This window comes from Anarhichas minor, unplaced genomic scaffold, assembly GCF_050575085.1.
Source record: "Anarhichas minor isolate MPS153535 unplaced genomic scaffold, ASM5057508v1 ptg000033l, whole genome shotgun sequence".
Taxonomy (NCBI): Eukaryota; Metazoa; Chordata; class Actinopteri; order Perciformes; family Anarhichadidae; genus Anarhichas; species Anarhichas minor.
Window position 1 is genome coordinate 13,019,116 of NW_027466479.1, and position 16,525 is coordinate 13,035,640.

Genomic DNA, 16,525 nt, shown 5'->3' on the forward strand with positions numbered 1-16,525 from the left:
TTTGTTCAAATAAATCACCCTTTGCACTTACTTTGTACACTGTTTCTGTCTTCTTTACAAAGTTCTGCACTTGTTTTATTTTTGGCACCTTACCTTGTCTTTTGGCACGTTATGTTGGATCAACATGTTTATTTTATATTTTACTTTATTTTATATCTTTCTGTAAATTGTAATATGTTTCTACTTTGCACTGTGTTGATTGTTGTTGATTGTTAAATGTTATGCACCTCCCGTCATTCCTTTGTGTTCAACATACCGTGGCAATAAACGGTTCTGATTCTGATTCTGATGAATTGTTTGTGCTGCGTAAATATTAAATGTAGCACAGTTGGCCCTGGAGAAACGACCTTGTATTTGTATGTGGATTGGTTGACAATAAAGTTCTCTTGAGTCCCCGGACGACTGTGAGTGTCTGTCAGCCGTTCAAAGCTGCACTATAATTTATGACAGAAGAAATAACAGTATTCCTTCCATTTCTCAAGTCAACACTCTCAGCGGTTTTGCTGCTAAAGCCTCACTGGGTCTGGTATGACCGGTAGCCTTTGGTGGCTAATGTTAGCTAACGTTAGATGTATGCTGCTTTTTAGCAAAAGTTACATCGGCTCACTTTGGTTTCCTTGGAGACCATGCTCTCCACTGAAACACTGTGGATGAGTCGCCTGCTGATTCTCTCCGTGGTAAAACACAGCAGACTTCTGAACTTCTCCTTTCTATGGATCCTCTACTGCAGACAACACTACTCAGTGTCTCCTTCTGTAAGCTGGGAAGCATGTTTTTGTCAAGGCCATAAAGCCACAGTGCAGGCGATACTCAGATTCAGTGACACTATTTGAATATTTATCATTTGTAGTAGAAACTGGGTTTAGCAGGTTGTTTTAACACCTTTGCCCAAAAGCTCAATGACCATTTAACATGTTCCTTAATGTTCCTTAATTCCAACATTCGTTGATTGTGTAATAACGACTAGTGACGGCGTCAGTCTCAAGCCTTCATCTGTTTTCACTCTCTCTTTCTTTACTTTTAACTTCTTCTCTTTGAGATTCTCTCTGCGTGTCACTCACTTGCGGCGAAATACACCAGTAACCATGACATTAAAACAAGGCATAGTACCGGTTAAAGTATACACCGCTGTGTGTGTACGTGTGTCTGTGTGCACTTTATAGCGGCCGTCCTTTTTCCTGAAACGTGTCTATGAGACAGAACGCACCTTGTTTTATGGCAACACACACACACATAGTTATAAATATTGCTGTGTGTTCAGTCCTGCTGAAAGGTGTGGCTCCTGTTTATAAGCACCAACGTCCTCATGAGCTGTTATTCACGCAAACTGTAGGAACCATATTCCTGGGTTCTTACGTTACCTGTTTGCTCTTTTCCAAATTATGCAAATGACCAATTCTCAGCTTGACAAAGATATGCAATGCAGAGTTGAGTGTTTGCATACGGCTGAGTGAGTATCATTAGTAGACTGACTGTGTGCACGGAAAAAGAATACTGTGTGGTTGTGAAATTATATCCGATGAAAGAAGTATGAGTGCCAGGAGAGAGTCTGCTCACATGAACAAGCTCTGATAATAATCATGAGCAGGTATACAGACGCTGAAACACAGGGTGCGGCCGCTCCATGGAATGTGCTCAAGGCATCTAACCACACCCAAGATCTCTCTCTCTCTCTCTCTTCCTCCCTTGGCCTCTCTCACCCCATCCTCCTCCCTCTCTGAGTCACCTGGCAGCCATTGAACAGGTGTATACAGGTCCAGGCAGAATCCGGGCCGCAGATAAATCCTGGCCTGCATCTCAACCTGCCTGGCAGAGGAGTCTGCATTATCTGGGACGATTTGAATTCAAACAAGACTTATTGTGTTGGCTGTTGTTCAATGTTGACAATGTTGTTATATATGTAGAGCACAATCACAGTGAGTACATTATTAATGGTTTGGACCACCACAAGCCAAAGCAGCTTCAGTGTCTCCTCCTAATAAACTGGAAACGTAGTGTATTATAATAGATGTTAGATGTGGTTTCATCTTCCTTTTTCAGAGGATAACTTTGTTGTTAAAGGGAGATGAGAGATGGGAGACAAAAGCACAATAGTTCTGTGGAAAGCGGAGTAGCTCAGTGGATCAGGAGTCACTCAACACCAACAGTTTGCAGGTTTGGTCTTACTATTATCTCAGTTCTTTTTCAGACCTGGCTTTATGCAATTGTGTCAGATTAGTTTTTTTAAAGCTATTTGTAGATTTGTGTATCTTATTTGAATTTGGTGCATGTCTACAGTCTAATGTAAATCTGTTGTCCCAGAGCAGACTGTATCACCATTTACTTGGATCAACAGGACTTTACTTCACTGTAGAACGTTAATACAAAGAGGTCAGTCTGTGAGTCCGCTCTTGTCTTGTCTCTCTGGAGCCTGCATCTCTGAGGCCCTGAGCTTTCCCAGCATGCTTTTCTCACGCTGTAATGTCACACCTGAGTATAAGGTGACTCTCTGGAGGCTGGGGCTCTGAGGTCATCTTTACACCACTGTGCCGAGAGGAAAGGGGCACACATTCACTTCAGCACTATACAGTATATGGGTTGCTATGTATGTATGTATGTATGTGTGTGATGGATGTGGCAGTGTTGTGTGTAGTTGGACTGTCATGCCAATGAGACGACACTACATTCCCATTACCACCCTCCATATAATGATATTTCACATGTAGTTTCTTCAGTCTGCATCATGTGAAGATCCTGCAAATTAATAATTCTCAAGAGAGTAAAACAGGATCCTGATGAGTGTGTGTATGTATGTGTGTGTGCGTGCGTGTATGTTTGTGTGCGTGTGTGTGTGTGTGTGGAACTAAGAAACATGATTATCTAATTCCCATTATGTTGTTACGACAGATAACATCCAAATAATCACTGACAAGTATATCTAAATGAAATTTGTATTTTGAACCTGTCAAACCTGCATGTGTGTGTGTGTGTGTGTGTGTTCCTGCTTTGACCAGAACTTGAGACCTTGTCAAGAGACTAGCATTACAATACATTTTTAGTACTGGGTGGGGCATCATCATGAACCCGAAACAACTCAGTTAGACGGAAAGTCCCATAGTGTGCGCAAGGTTTTCATTATAGTAAGTATGTGTATGTGTGTGTGTGTGTGTGTGTGTGTTTGTGTGTGGACTGACAGCGTCACCACATACCTGTGACAGGTGTTGTCAATCTGATGCTATTCTTTCCACTGAAATAATTATTCAGGAAACACCACGCTAAACTTAACAGACAGGATACAAAGACGGAGTAGTGTCTGCTTTATCAAACCAGCTTGACACCTTCATGCTGTTACTGCAATGGCCGCTCCAAGATTATTGTTACTGCCTTTACCACTAAATAATAACAATAAACTTGAAACAGCAACGAATATTTCATGAGCACAAGAACAAACATTATGCTTAGTAAGATATTTGAATAAAAAATAAAAGAATTCAGGACAAGCTCCGACACATTACGGGTCTTTAAACTCTACTGTAAACCTCACAGGACGGCTGTGCTCGGGGACATAAAGGAGTAGTCAGAGTTACAGCAAGAGATCAAAAGCAGTTTTACCGTCTTTCAAAGGTGACTTAGATAAGTGTTTGCACCAATAACTTGGGCTTTAAATTTCAGAAAGATCAACAGGCAGACAGGACTGATAGAGGCGTAAACATGCAGCAATACAACGATGGATATCAGTCACCAAACAGAACAAGCTGACAAAGCAGTTAAGACTCAGCTGGATGGGGGCACCTGTATCAGACAAATGCTTCCTGGTTACCACGAAGAGCAGAATACAACTTAAATGTAATGTTTAGGTGTGAAGTGAGTTTCCTATTAGTTAAATACATATATTAATGACACTACTTTAACATTCATACTGATGTTTTTAAACCTGATATGGCTAAATTGGTCCTCTGGGCTCTGGGGATGAATTAAAGATCATATTTCACCCGGTCATCAGGATGACCCGGGTGGTTTCCAGTACTCAGACATTGAAAGTATATTTACTTATTTTAAATTGAAAGTAAAGCTGATCCTGTTGGCCTACTTCCGGGACATAGGCAGTGGCTTGTGGGGAATCCCTTGACTCCTTAAAATACTTGTTTCCACTGTGCACCAAAAGATGCCACCCCAGTTTGTGGCGCGTGTGGATCAACCAGCTGTCTTATACCGCCCCCTACTGACCTGACCTGAACTGAACTTGAGAGTGTTTGCTGACACTTAACGATGTTACTGTAAATTAAACAGAAACTACAGCAATTAAAACAAGGCATGGACGGACACGCCGATCTCCTTCTCATATAAGCCTGAGGGAAACTGAAAACATGATGAGGAAAATTAGACATTGTTGTTTCGTAGATACATTGTTTAAATGTGTTCTAAGACCCCAAACAGGAAAACATAATTGCTACAAAATATTAAATAAGCTCCAAGAGAACCACAAGAAAAAAAACTTTAATTTGATTTAAAATGTATTGCATGCAAAAGGACGAATGAAATGGGGTGATGGGGTTTCGTACATGTTGCAATGCCTGTCCAACCATCATTCATTACAGAATACAGTAATAAACTGGTGATTGTACTTCCATAAAATCCCCTTTTCCGTAAGGCAATAAGCTATCTGCTGATGTTGTGTTGTTTCTGCATCGTAACCTGAGGCCAACTACATGGAAAATGAAACTAGGTTGGTAAGTTTCGCTTTCCAGAGTAGAGCTGCAGTCGGTGTTTAAATACCGAGACTGTCTGCGTAGCAGCATTCACAAGACAAACATCGCTTCATCTCACCAGAAGGGTCTCTGATCACCGAACAACATGAGCAGATCTACAGGTAACACATCATGTCTTTTGTGTGTAAATACGATAATATGCTGTGTGATTTGGTGCTTTGCAATATTTGTTTTGATCAATTTGACGCCAATGATAGTATTGTAACGGACTGAAGACATAACAGGTTAACATTATATGTCTTCAGTCCGTTACAGTATTTAGGGTTTTCATAATCGTCTGTGTTGAATGCATTTCGTTTTTTTTCACATGTTCGTTTTTTATTCAAAAACAATGCTTTCTATATTTAATTGACTTTCCACTCGTGCAGAATGGGTTCCTTCCTTGTGGAGGGAGACCTTTGAGGAATTGCTGGACGACGACAATGAGCTGGACTACGGAGACCAGTGGACTCTCAACTTTAACTACAGCCAGACAGACCAAGTCACCGTGGAGGAGAGAAAGAGAGGCTGGAAGGTCTACTGCCACTCCTCTGGCTATGGACAGTATGTATTGTTGTTACATATTCTCAAAGTATCAAGATATATAACTTTAAACTACAGTAATTGATATTCAGGTTAAGGAGGATAAGAAAACTGTCAACAGAGTTTCTGTTTTTCTAAGTTGGCTGAATGTTCAGCAGGCTGTCTTGTGCTTTTTCTGATCTCTGTCAACAGATTGTGCAATCACATGTAGAAACTGTAGGCAACAGGACAAGATTTTAGTGTTTGTTTCCGTTTGTAGTCTGAGTAGTATTGATTATGGTGCCTGAAAAGAACACAGAATATGATTTAACCAACAGAGTTATGAGAAGATTCATCCTTCTTAAGTTAAATGTTAGTTTAACAATTCTAAAACATTAATTTTTGACAATTTTACACATTTCTGCACAAAACCACGCTATTTCTCATACTAACTTTCTGTTATTTACAAATACATTAAAGAAAAATTCCTTGTATGTAAAAAAAACCTACTTGCCCATAAATCTGATTCTGATAACTTAGAGGAAACGCTGCAGACCTGAGAATACTTCAGCTAGAATCTTACAAACCCTGAGACGCTCTGACTCTATATTGTCTTCTCATTTCCCACAGTTTCCTGTGTGCATCTTGCAGCAAGAGCTGGTCTTCAGCAAAGGTGACGCTGTTGTTCCGTTACCGGCTGCGAGGTGACAGGGGGTCAGTGATCATGAGGCCCTTTGGACAGGCCTGTCGCAGTTGCAACGACAAAAGGTTTAAACAACCTGGTTTTGCCAAGGAAGAGGTGGAAAATGCCTTACTCAGACTGTGTGCCAAAATCCGGAAGAATTGCTACGGAGAGGACGACGACGATCATAGTGGCGGTTCAGGAAACCGCTCGGATAATAGAAAACCACATGAGAAGGCCTTGTGTCAGGCCTGCAGTCAGGGCATCTGCCTTCAGGATGATGATTAGGTGTGTGTGTGTGTGTGTGTGTGTGTGTGTGTGTATGTGTGAGAGACAGATGTAGATAGAGACAGACAGTGACTGACTGGCAGGTTGTGTGCAGATGTTCCTTTGCCATTTGTATGATCCCATTTTCCTATTTTGAAGTTGGCTAATTTTGTTGTTATGTTGATGTTGTGTTATGATTTCTTTTGTACCATCAACACCAATAATAAAAGTTTCCTTTTTTAGTATCAGCACCAATAATACCATTGTTCCAGTAAATATGTTAAAGGTTTTGCATTTTTGTCACTTTTAATAAAGTCTTAAGTTTTTCTTTCAACATGTGTAGTTTTATGGTTGTTTACATACATAAACATATTCCACAATGTTTGACAGTATCATGTAGCCTATTTTCTGTTTTTTAAACTATATTCTATATAATATAATAATATTATTATATAATTATTATAATAATATAGATATTATTAATTATTATACAATTATTTAGTTTATGTCTATATACACAACTCACCTGTTATAGCAGCTAAAATACAACTTTTAGCTGCTATAAGGCCGAATCCAGGCCGCAGCTAAATCCTGGCCTGCATCTCAAAGTCTGCATTGTCTGGGACGATTTGAATTCAAACAAGATTTATCGTGTTGGCTGTTGTTCAATGTTGACAATGTTGTTATATATGTAGAGCACAATCACAGTGAGTACATTATTAATGGTTTGGACCACCACAAGCCAAAGCAGCTTCAGTGTCTCCTCCTAATAAACTGGAAACGTAGTGTATTATAATAGATGTTAGATGTGGTTTCATCTTCCTTTTTCAGAGGATAACTTTGTTGTTAAAGGGAGATGAGAGATGGGAGACAAAAGCACAATAGTTCTGTGGAAAGCGGAGTAGCTCAGTGGATCAGGAGTCACTCAACACCAACAGTTTGCAGGTTTGGTCTTACTATTATCTCAGTTCTTTTTCAGACCTGGCTTTATGCAATTGTGTCAGATTCGTTTTTTTAAAGCTATTTGTAGATTTGTGTATCTTATTTGAATTTGGTGCATGTCTACAGTCTAATGTAAATCTGTTGTCCCAGAGCAGACTGTATCACCATTTACTTGGATCAACAGGACTTTACTTCACTGTAGAACGTTAATACAAAGAGGTCAGTCTGTGAGTCCGCTCTTGTCTTGTCTCTCTGGAGCCTGCATCTCTGAGGCCCTGAGCTTTCCCAGCATGCTTTTCTCACGCTGTAATGTCACACCTGAGTATAGTTTAGGATAATAATAAAATAACAAACACGGGGCTCTGCGTTAAGTGCCAAGACGGCGGCCACTTTATTTCTTATCACACACTCCTTCAGAAACTCTTTTCTCTCTCTCTCTCTCCTTCCGTCTCCTCCTTCACAATAAAAGCACACAACACATATACAGGGACCCTGCTTCTTAACATACTCAACATAATAGCTTACAATAGTGATTATTCAGGAAACACCACGCTTAACTTAACAGACAGGATACAAAGACGGAGTAGTGTCTGCTTTATCAAACCAGCTTGACACCTTCATGCTGTTACTGCAATGGCCGCTGCAAGATTATTGTTACTGCCTTTACCACTAAATAATAACAATCAACTTGAAACAGCAACGAATATTTCATGAGCACAAGAACAAACATTATGCTTAGTAAGATATTTGAATAAAAAAATAAAAGAATTCAGGACAAGCTCCGACACATTACGGGTCTTTAAACTCTACTGTAAACCTCACAGGACGGCTGTGCTCGGGGACATAAAGGAGTAGTCAGAGTTACAGCAAGAGATCAAAAGCAGTTTTACTGTCTTTCAAAGGTGACTTAGATAAGTGTTTGCACCAATAACTTGGGCTTTAAATTTCAGAAAGATCAACAGGCAGACAGGACTGATAGAGGCGTAATCATGCAGCAATACAACGATGGCTATCAGTCACCAAACAGAACAAGCTGACAAAGCAGTTAAGACTCAGCTGGATGGGGGCACCTGTATCAGACAAATGCTTCCTGGTTACCACGAAGAGCAGAATACAACTTAAATGTAATGTTTAGGTGTGAAGTGAGTTTCCTATTAGTTAAATACATATATTAATGACACTACTTTAACATTCATACTGATGTTTTTAAACCTGATATGGCTAAATTGGTCCTCTGGGCTCTGGGGATAAATTAAAGATCATATTTCACCCGGTCATCAGGATGACCCGGGTGGTTTCCAGTACTCAGACATTGAAAGTATATTTACTTATTTTAAATTGAAAGTAAAGCTGATCCTGTTGGCCTACTTCCGGGACATAGGCAGTGGCTTGTGGGGAATCCCTTGACTCCTTAAAATACTTGTTTCCACTGTGCACCAAAAGATGCCACCCCAGTTTGTGGCGCGTGTGGATCAACCAGCTGTCTTATACCGCCCCCTACTGACCTGACCTGAACTGAACTTGAGAGTGTTTGCTGACACTTAACGATGTTACTGTAAATTAAACAGAAACTACAGCAATTAAAACAAGGCATGGACGGACACGCCGATCTCCTTCTCATATAAGCCTGAGGGAAACTGAAAACATGATGAGGAAAATTAGACATTGTTGTTTCGTAGATACATTGTTTAAATGTGTTCTAAGACCCCAAACAGGAAAACATAATTGCTACAAAATATTAAATAAGCTCCAAGAGAACCACAAGAAAAAAAACTTTAATTTGATTTAAAATGTATTGCATGCAAAAGGACGAATGAAATGGGGTGATGGGGTTTCGTACATGTTGCAATGCCTGTCCAACCATCATTCATTACAGAATACAGTAATAAACTGGTGATTGTACTTCCATAAAATCCCCTTTTCCGTAAGGCAATAAGCTATCTGCTGATGTTGTGTTGTTTCTGCATCGTAACCTGAGGCCAACTACATGGAAAATGAAACTAGGTTGGTAAGTTTCGCTTTCCAGAGTAGAGCTGCAGTCGGTGTTTAAATACCGAGACTGTCTGCGTAGCAGCATTCACAAGACAAACATCGCTTCATCTCACCAGAAGGGTCTCTGATCACCGAACAACATGAGCAGATCTACAGGTAACACATCATGTCTTTTGTGTGTAAATACGATAATATGCTGTGTGATTTGGTGCTTTGCAATATTTGTTTTGATCAATTTGACGCCAATGATAGTATTGTAACGGACTGAAGACATAACAGGTTAACATTATATGTCTTCAGTCCGTTACAGTATTTAGGGTTTTCATAATCGTCTGTGTTGAATGCATTTCGTTTTTTTTCACATGTTCGTTTTTTATTCAAAAACAATGCTTTCTATATTTAATTGACTTTCCACTCGTGCAGAATGGGTTCCTTCCTTGTGGAGGGAGACCTTTGAGGAATTGCTGGACGACGACAATGAGCTGGACTACGGAGACCAGTGGACTCTCAACTTTAACTACAGCCAGACAGACCAAGTCACCGTGGAGGAGAGAAAGAGAGGCTGGAAGGTCTACTGCCACTCCTCTGGCTATGGACAGTATGTATTGTTGTTACATATTCTCAAAGTATCAAGATATATAACTTTAAACTACAGTAATTGATATTCAGGTTAAGGAGGATAAGAAAACTGTCAACAGAGTTTCTGTTTTTCTAAGTTGGCTGAATGTTCAGCAGGCTGTCTTGTGCTTTTTCTGATCTCTGTCAACAGATTGTGCAATCACATGTAGAAACTGTAGGCAACAGGACAAGATTTTAGTGTTTGTTTCCGTTTGTAGTCTGAGTAGTATTGATTATGGTGCCTGAAAAGAACACAGAATATGATTTAACCAACAGAGTTATGAGAAGATTCATCCTTCTTAAGTTAAATGTTAGTTTAACAATTCTAAAACATTAATTTTTGACAATTTTACACATTTCTGCACAAAACCACGCTATTTCTCATACTAACTTTCTGTTATTTACAAATACATTAAAGAAAAATTCCTTGTATGTAAAAAAAACCTACTTGCCCATAAATCTGATTCTGATAACTTAGAGGAAACGCTGCAGACCTGAGAATACTTCAGCTAGAATCTTACAAACCCTGAGACGCTCTGACTCTATATTGTCTTCTCATTTCCCACAGTTTCCTGTGTGCATCTTGCAGCAAGAGCTGGTCTTCAGCAAAGGTGACGCTGTTGTTCCGTTACCGGCTGCGAGGTGACAGGGGGTCAGTGATCATGAGGCCCTTTGGACAGGCCTGTCGCAGTTGCAACGACAAAAGGTTTAAACAACCTGGTTTTGCCAAGGAAGAGGTGGAAAATGCCTTACTCAGACTGTGTGCCAAAATCCGGAAGAATTGCTACGGAGAGGACGACGACGATCATAGTGGCGGTTCAGGAAACCGCTCGGATAATAGAAAACCACATGAGAAGGCCTTGTGTCAGGCCTGCAGTCAGGGCATCTGCCTTCAGGATGATGATTAGGTGTGTGTGTGTGTGTGTGTGTGTGTGTGTGTGTGTGTGTGTGTCTGTGTGTGTGTGAAACAGATGTAGATAGAGACAGACAGTGACTGACTGGCAGGTTGTGTGCAGATGTTCCTTTGCCATTTGTATGATCCCATTTTCCTATTTTGAAGTTGGCTAATTTTGTTGTTATGTTGATGTTGTGTTATGATTTCTTTTGTACCATCAACACCAATAATAAAAGTTTCCTTTTTTAGTATCAGCACCAATAATACCATTGTTCCAGTAAATATGTTAAAGGTTTTGCATTTTTGTCACTTTTAATAAAGTCTTAAGTTTTTCTTTCAACATGTGTAGTTTTATGGTTGTTTACATACATAAACATATTCCACAATGTTTGACAGTATCATGTAGCCTATTTTCTGTTTTTTAAACTATATTCTATATAATATAATAATATTATTATATAATTATTATAATAATATAGATATTATTAATTATTATACAATTATTTAGTTTATGTCTATATACACAACTCACCTGTTATAGCAGCTAAAATACAACTTTTAGCTGCTATAAGGCCGAATCCAGGCCGCAGCTAAATCCTGGCCTGCATCTCAAAGTCTGCATTGTCTGGGACGATTTGAATTCAAACAAGATTTATCGTGTTGGCTGTTGTTCAATGTTGACAATGTTGTTATATATGTAGAGCACAATCACAGTGAGTACATTATTAATGGTTTGGACCACCACAAGCCAAAGCAGCTTCAGTGTCTCCTCCTAATAAACTGGAAACGTAGTGTATTATAATAGATGTTAGATGTGGTTTCATCTTCCTTTTTCAGAGGATAACTTTGTTGTTAAAGGGAGATGAGAGATGGGAGACAAAAGCACAATAGTTCTGTGGAAAGCGGAGTAGCTCAGTGGATCAGGAGTCACTCAACACCAACAGTTTGCAGGTTTGGTCTTACTATTATCTCAGTTCTTTTTCAGACCTGGCTTTATGCAATTGTGTCAGATTCGTTTTTTTAAAGCTATTTGTAGATTTGTGTATCTTATTTGAATTTGGTGCATGTCTACAGTCTAATGTAAATCTGTTGTCCCAGAGCAGACTGTATCACCATTTACTTGGATCAACAGGACTTTACTTCACTGTAGAACGTTAATACAAAGAGGTCAGTCTGTGAGTCCGCTCTTGTCTTGTCTCTCTGGAGCCTGCATCTCTGAGGCCCTGAGCTTTCCCAGCATGCTTTTCTCACGCTGTAATGTCACACCTGAGTATAGTTTAGGATAATAATAAAATAACAAACACGGGGCTCTGCGTTCAGTGCCAAGACGGCGGCCACTTTATTTCTTATCACACACTCCTTCAGAAACTCTTTTCTCTCTCTCTCTCTCCTTCCGTCTCCTCCTTCACAATAAAAGCACACAACACATATACAGGGACCCTGCTTCTTAACATACTCAACATAATAGCTTTCAATAGTGATTATTCAGGAAACACCACGCTTAACTTAACAGACAGGATACAAAGACGGAGTAGTGTCTGCTTTATCAAACCAGCTTGACACCTTCATGCTGTTACTGCAATGGCCGCTGCAAGATTATTGTTACTGCCTTTACCACTAAATAATAACAATAAACTTGAAACAGCAACGAATATTTCATGAGCACAAGAACAAACATTATGCTTAGTAAGATATTTGAATAAAAAATAAAAGAATTCAGGACAAGCTCCGACACATTACGGGTCTTTAAACTCTACTGTAAACCTCACAGGACGGCTGTGCTCGGGGACATAAAGGAGTAGTCAGAGTTACAGCAAGAGATCAAAAGCAGTTTTACTGTCTTTCAAAGGTGACTTAGATAAGTGTTTGCACCAATAACTTGGGCTTTAAATTTCAGAAAGATCAACAGGCAGACAGGACTGATAGAGGCGTAATCATGCAGCAATACAACGATGGCTATCAGTCACCAAACAGAACAAGCTGACAAAGCAGTTAAGACTCAGCTGGATGGGGGCACCTGTATCAGACAAATGCTTCCTGGTTACCACGAAGAGCAGAATACAACTTAAATGTAATGTTTAGGTGTGAAGTGAGTTTCCTATTAGTTAAATACATATATTAATGACACTACTTTAACATTCATACTGATGTTTTTAAACCTGATATGGCTAAATTGGTCCTCTGGGCTCTGGGGATAAATTAAAGATCATATTTCACCCGGTCATCAGGATGACCCGGGTGGTTTCCAGTACTCAGACATTGAAAGTATATTTACTTATTTTAAATTGAAAGTAAAGCTGATCCTGTTGGCCTACTTCCGGGACATAGGCAGTGGCTTGTGGGGAATCCCTTTGACTCCTTAAAATACTTGTTTCCACTGTGCACCAAAAGATGCCACCCCAGTTTGTGGCGCGTGTGGATCAACCAGCTGTCTTATACCGCCCCCTACTGACCTGACCTGAACTGAACTTGAGAGTGTTTGCTGACACTTAACGATGTTACTGTAAATTAAACAGAAACTACAGCAATTAAAACAAGGCATGGACGGACACGCCGATCTCCTTCTCATATAAGCCTGAGGGAAACTGAAAACATGATGAGGAAAATTAGACATTGTTGTTTCGTAGATACATTGTTTAAATGTGTTCTAAGACCCCAAACAGGAAAACATAATTGCTACAAAATATTAAATAAGCTCCAAGAGAACCACAAGAAAAAAAACTTTAATTTGATTTAAAATGTATTGCATGCAAAAGGACGAATGAAATGGGGTGATGGGGTTTCGTACATGTTGCAATGCCTGTCCAACCATCATTCATTACAGAATACAGTAATAAACTGGTGATTGTACTTCCATAAAATCCCCTTTTCCGTAAGGCAATAAGCTATCTGCTGATGTTGTGTTGTTTCTGCATCGTAACCTGAGGCCAACTACATGGAAAATGAAACTAGGTTGGTAAGTTTCGTTTTCCAGAGTAGAGCTGCAGTCGGTGTTTAAATACCGAGACTGTCTGCGTAGCAGCATTCACAAGACAAACATCGCTTCATCTCACCAGAAGAGTCTCTGATCACCGAACAACATGAGCAGATCTACAGGTAACACATCATGTCTTTTGTGTGTAAATACGATAATATGCTGCGTGATTTGGTGCTTTGCAATATGTGTTTTGATCAATTTGACGCCAATGATAGTATTGTAACGGACTGAAGACATAACAGGTTAACATTATATGTCTTCAGTCCGTTACAGTATTTAGGGTTTTCATAATCGTCTGGGTTGAATGCATTTCGTTTTTTTTCACATGTTCGTTTTTTATTCAAAAACAATGCTTTCTATATTTAATTGACTTTCCACTCGTGCAGAATGGGTTCCTTCCTTGTGGAGGGAGACCTTTGAGGAATTGCTGGACGACGACAATGAGCTGGACTACGGAGACCAGTGGACTCTCAACTTTAACTACAGCCAGACAGACCAAGTCACCGTGGAGGAGAGAAAGAGAGGCTGGAAGGTCTACTGCCACTCCTCTGGCTATGGACAGTATGTATTGTTGTTACATATTCTCAAAGTATCAAGATATATAACTTTAAACTACAGTAATTGATATTCAGGTTAAGGAGGATAAGAAAACTGTCAACAGAGTTTCTGTTTTTCTAAGTTGGCTGAATGTTCAGCAGGCTGTCTTGTTGTGCTTTTTCTGATCTCTGTCAACAGATTGTGCAATCACATGTAGAAACTGTAGGCAACAGGACAAGATTTTAGTGTTTGTTTCCGTTTGTAGTCTGAGTAGTATTGATTATGGTGCCTGAAAAGAACACAGAATATGATTTAACCAACAGAGTTATGAGAAGATTCATCCTTCTTAAGTTAAATGTTAGTTTAACAATTCTAAAACATTAATTTTTGACAATTTTACACATTTCTGCACAAAACCACGCTATTTCTCATACTAACTTTCTGTTATTTACAAATACATTAAAGAAAAATTCCTTGTATGTAAAAAAAACCTACTTGCCCATAAATCTGATTCTGATAACTTAGAGGAAACGCTGCAGACCTGAGAATACTTCAGGTAGAATCTTACAAACCCTGAGACGCTCTGACTCTATATTGTCTTCTCATTTCCCACAGTTTCCTGTGTGCATCTTGCAGCAAGAGCTGGTCTTCAGCAAAGGTGACGCTGTTGTTCCGTTACCGGCTGCGAGGTGACAGGGGGTCAGTGATCATGAGGCCCTTTGGACAGGCCTGTCGCAGTTGCAACGACAAAAGGTTTAAACAACCTGGTTTTGCCAAGGAAGAGGTGGAAAATGCCTTACTCAGACTGTGTGCCAAAATCCGGAAGAATTGCTACGGAGAGGACGACGACGATCATAGTGGCGGTTCAGGAAACCGCTCGGATAATAGAAAACCACATGAGAAGGCCTTGTGTCAGGCCTGCAGTCAGGGCATCTGCCTTCAGGATGATGATTAGGTGTGTGTGTGTGTGTGTGTGTGTGTGTGTGTGTGTGTGTCTGTGTGTGTGTGAAACAGATGTAGATAGAGACAGACAGTGACTGACTGGCAGGTTGTGTGCAGATGTTCCTTTGCCATTTGTATGATCCCATTTTCCTATTTTGAAGTTGGCTAATTTTGTTGTTATGTTGATGTTGTGTTATGATTTCTTTTGTACCATCAACACCAATAATAAAAGTTTCCTTTTTTAGTATCAGCACCAATAATACCATTGTTCCAGTAAATATGTTAAAGGTTTTGCATTTTTGTCACTTTTAATAAAGTCTTAAGTTTTTCTTTCAACATGTGTAGTTTTATGGTTGTTTACATACATAAACATATTCCACAATGTTTGACAGTATCATGTAGCCTATTTTCTGTTTTTTAAACTATATTCTATATAATATAATAATATTATTATATAATTATTATAATAATATAGATATTATTAATTATTATACAATTATTTAGTTTATGTCTATATACACAACTCACCTGTTATAGCAGCTAAAATACAACTTTTAGCTGCTATAAGGCCGAATCCAGGCCGCAGCTAAATCCTGGCCTGCATCTCAAAGTCTGCATTGTCTGGGACGATTTGAATTCAAACAAGATTTATCGTGTTGGCTGTTGTTCAATGTTGACAATGTTGTTATATATGTAGAGCACAATCACAGTGAGTACATTATTAATGGTTTGGACCACCACAAGCCAAAGCAGCTTCAGTGTCTCCTCCTAATAAACTGGAAACGTAGTGTATTATAATAGATGTTAGATGTGGTTTCATCTTCCTTTTTCAGAGGATAACTTTGTTGTTAAAGGGAGATGAGAGATGGGAGACAAAAGCACAATAGTTCTGTGGAAAGCGGAGTAGCTCAGTGGATCAGGAGTCACTCAACACCAACAGTTTGCAGGTTTGGTCTTACTATTATCTCAGTTCTTTTTCAGACCTGGCTTTATGCAATTGTGTCAGATTCGTTTTTTTAAAGCTATTTGTAGATTTGTGTATCTTATTTGAATTTGGTGCATGTCTACAGTCCAATGTAAATCTGTTGTCCCAGAGCAGACTGTATCACCATTTACTTGGATCAACAGGACTTTACTTCACTGTAGAACGTTAATACAAAGAGGTCAGTCTGTGAGTCCGCTCTTGTCTTGTCTCTCTGGAGCCTGCATCTCTGAGGCCCTGAGCTTTCCCAGCATGCTTTTCTCACGCTGTAATGTCACACCTGAGTATAGTTTAGGATAATAATAAAATAACAAACACGGGGCTCTGCGTTCAGTGCCAAGACGGCGGCCACTTTATTTCTTATCACACACTCCTTCAGAAACTCTTTTCTCTCTCTCTCTCTCTCCTTCCGTCTCCTCCTTCACAATAAAAGCACACAACA

At 39.5% G+C, this 16,525-nt stretch overlaps 3 protein-coding genes across 3 annotated transcripts; all 3 read left to right on the forward strand.

Annotated features, from left to right (window-relative positions):
* The first annotated feature begins 4,707 nt into the window (after nt 1-4,707).
* LOC142965358 (receptor-transporting protein 3-like) lies at nt 4,708-6,532 on the forward strand. Its single transcript, XM_076106274.1, has 3 exons — nt 4,708-4,849; nt 5,117-5,291; nt 5,880-6,532. The coding sequence occupies exons 1-3, from the start codon at nt 4,834-4,836 to the stop codon at nt 6,217-6,219; spliced, it is 531 nt and encodes a 176-aa protein (XP_075962389.1). The 5' UTR covers nt 4,708-4,833; the 3' UTR covers nt 6,220-6,532.
* Nucleotides 6,533-9,146: 2,614 nt separating this feature from the next.
* On the forward strand, nt 9,147-10,985 carry LOC142965356 (receptor-transporting protein 3-like). Its single transcript, XM_076106273.1, has 3 exons — nt 9,147-9,288; nt 9,556-9,730; nt 10,319-10,985. Exons 1-3 carry the CDS (start codon nt 9,273-9,275, stop codon nt 10,656-10,658), a joined length of 531 nt encoding a protein of 176 aa, XP_075962388.1. The 5' UTR covers nt 9,147-9,272; the 3' UTR covers nt 10,659-10,985.
* A 2,621-nt stretch (nt 10,986-13,606) lies between these two features.
* Nucleotides 13,607-15,437, forward strand: LOC142965347 (receptor-transporting protein 3-like). Its single transcript, XM_076106262.1, has 3 exons — nt 13,607-13,741; nt 14,009-14,183; nt 14,775-15,437. The coding sequence occupies exons 1-3, from the start codon at nt 13,726-13,728 to the stop codon at nt 15,112-15,114; spliced, it is 531 nt and encodes a 176-aa protein (XP_075962377.1). The 5' UTR covers nt 13,607-13,725; the 3' UTR covers nt 15,115-15,437.
* Nucleotides 15,438-16,525: the final 1,088 nt, after the last annotated feature.

Bases quoted from the DNA above. Each gene is read 5' to 3' on its own strand.
- LOC142965358 (XM_076106274.1), top strand. The intron at 5,292-5,879 runs GTATGTATTGTT...CATTTCCCACAG, and splicing joins CACTCCTCTGGCTATGGACA to TTTCCTGTGTGCATCTTGCA.
- LOC142965356 (XM_076106273.1), top strand. The intron at 9,731-10,318 runs GTATGTATTGTT...CATTTCCCACAG, and splicing joins CACTCCTCTGGCTATGGACA to TTTCCTGTGTGCATCTTGCA.
- LOC142965347 (XM_076106262.1), top strand. The intron at 14,184-14,774 runs GTATGTATTGTT...CATTTCCCACAG, and splicing joins CACTCCTCTGGCTATGGACA to TTTCCTGTGTGCATCTTGCA.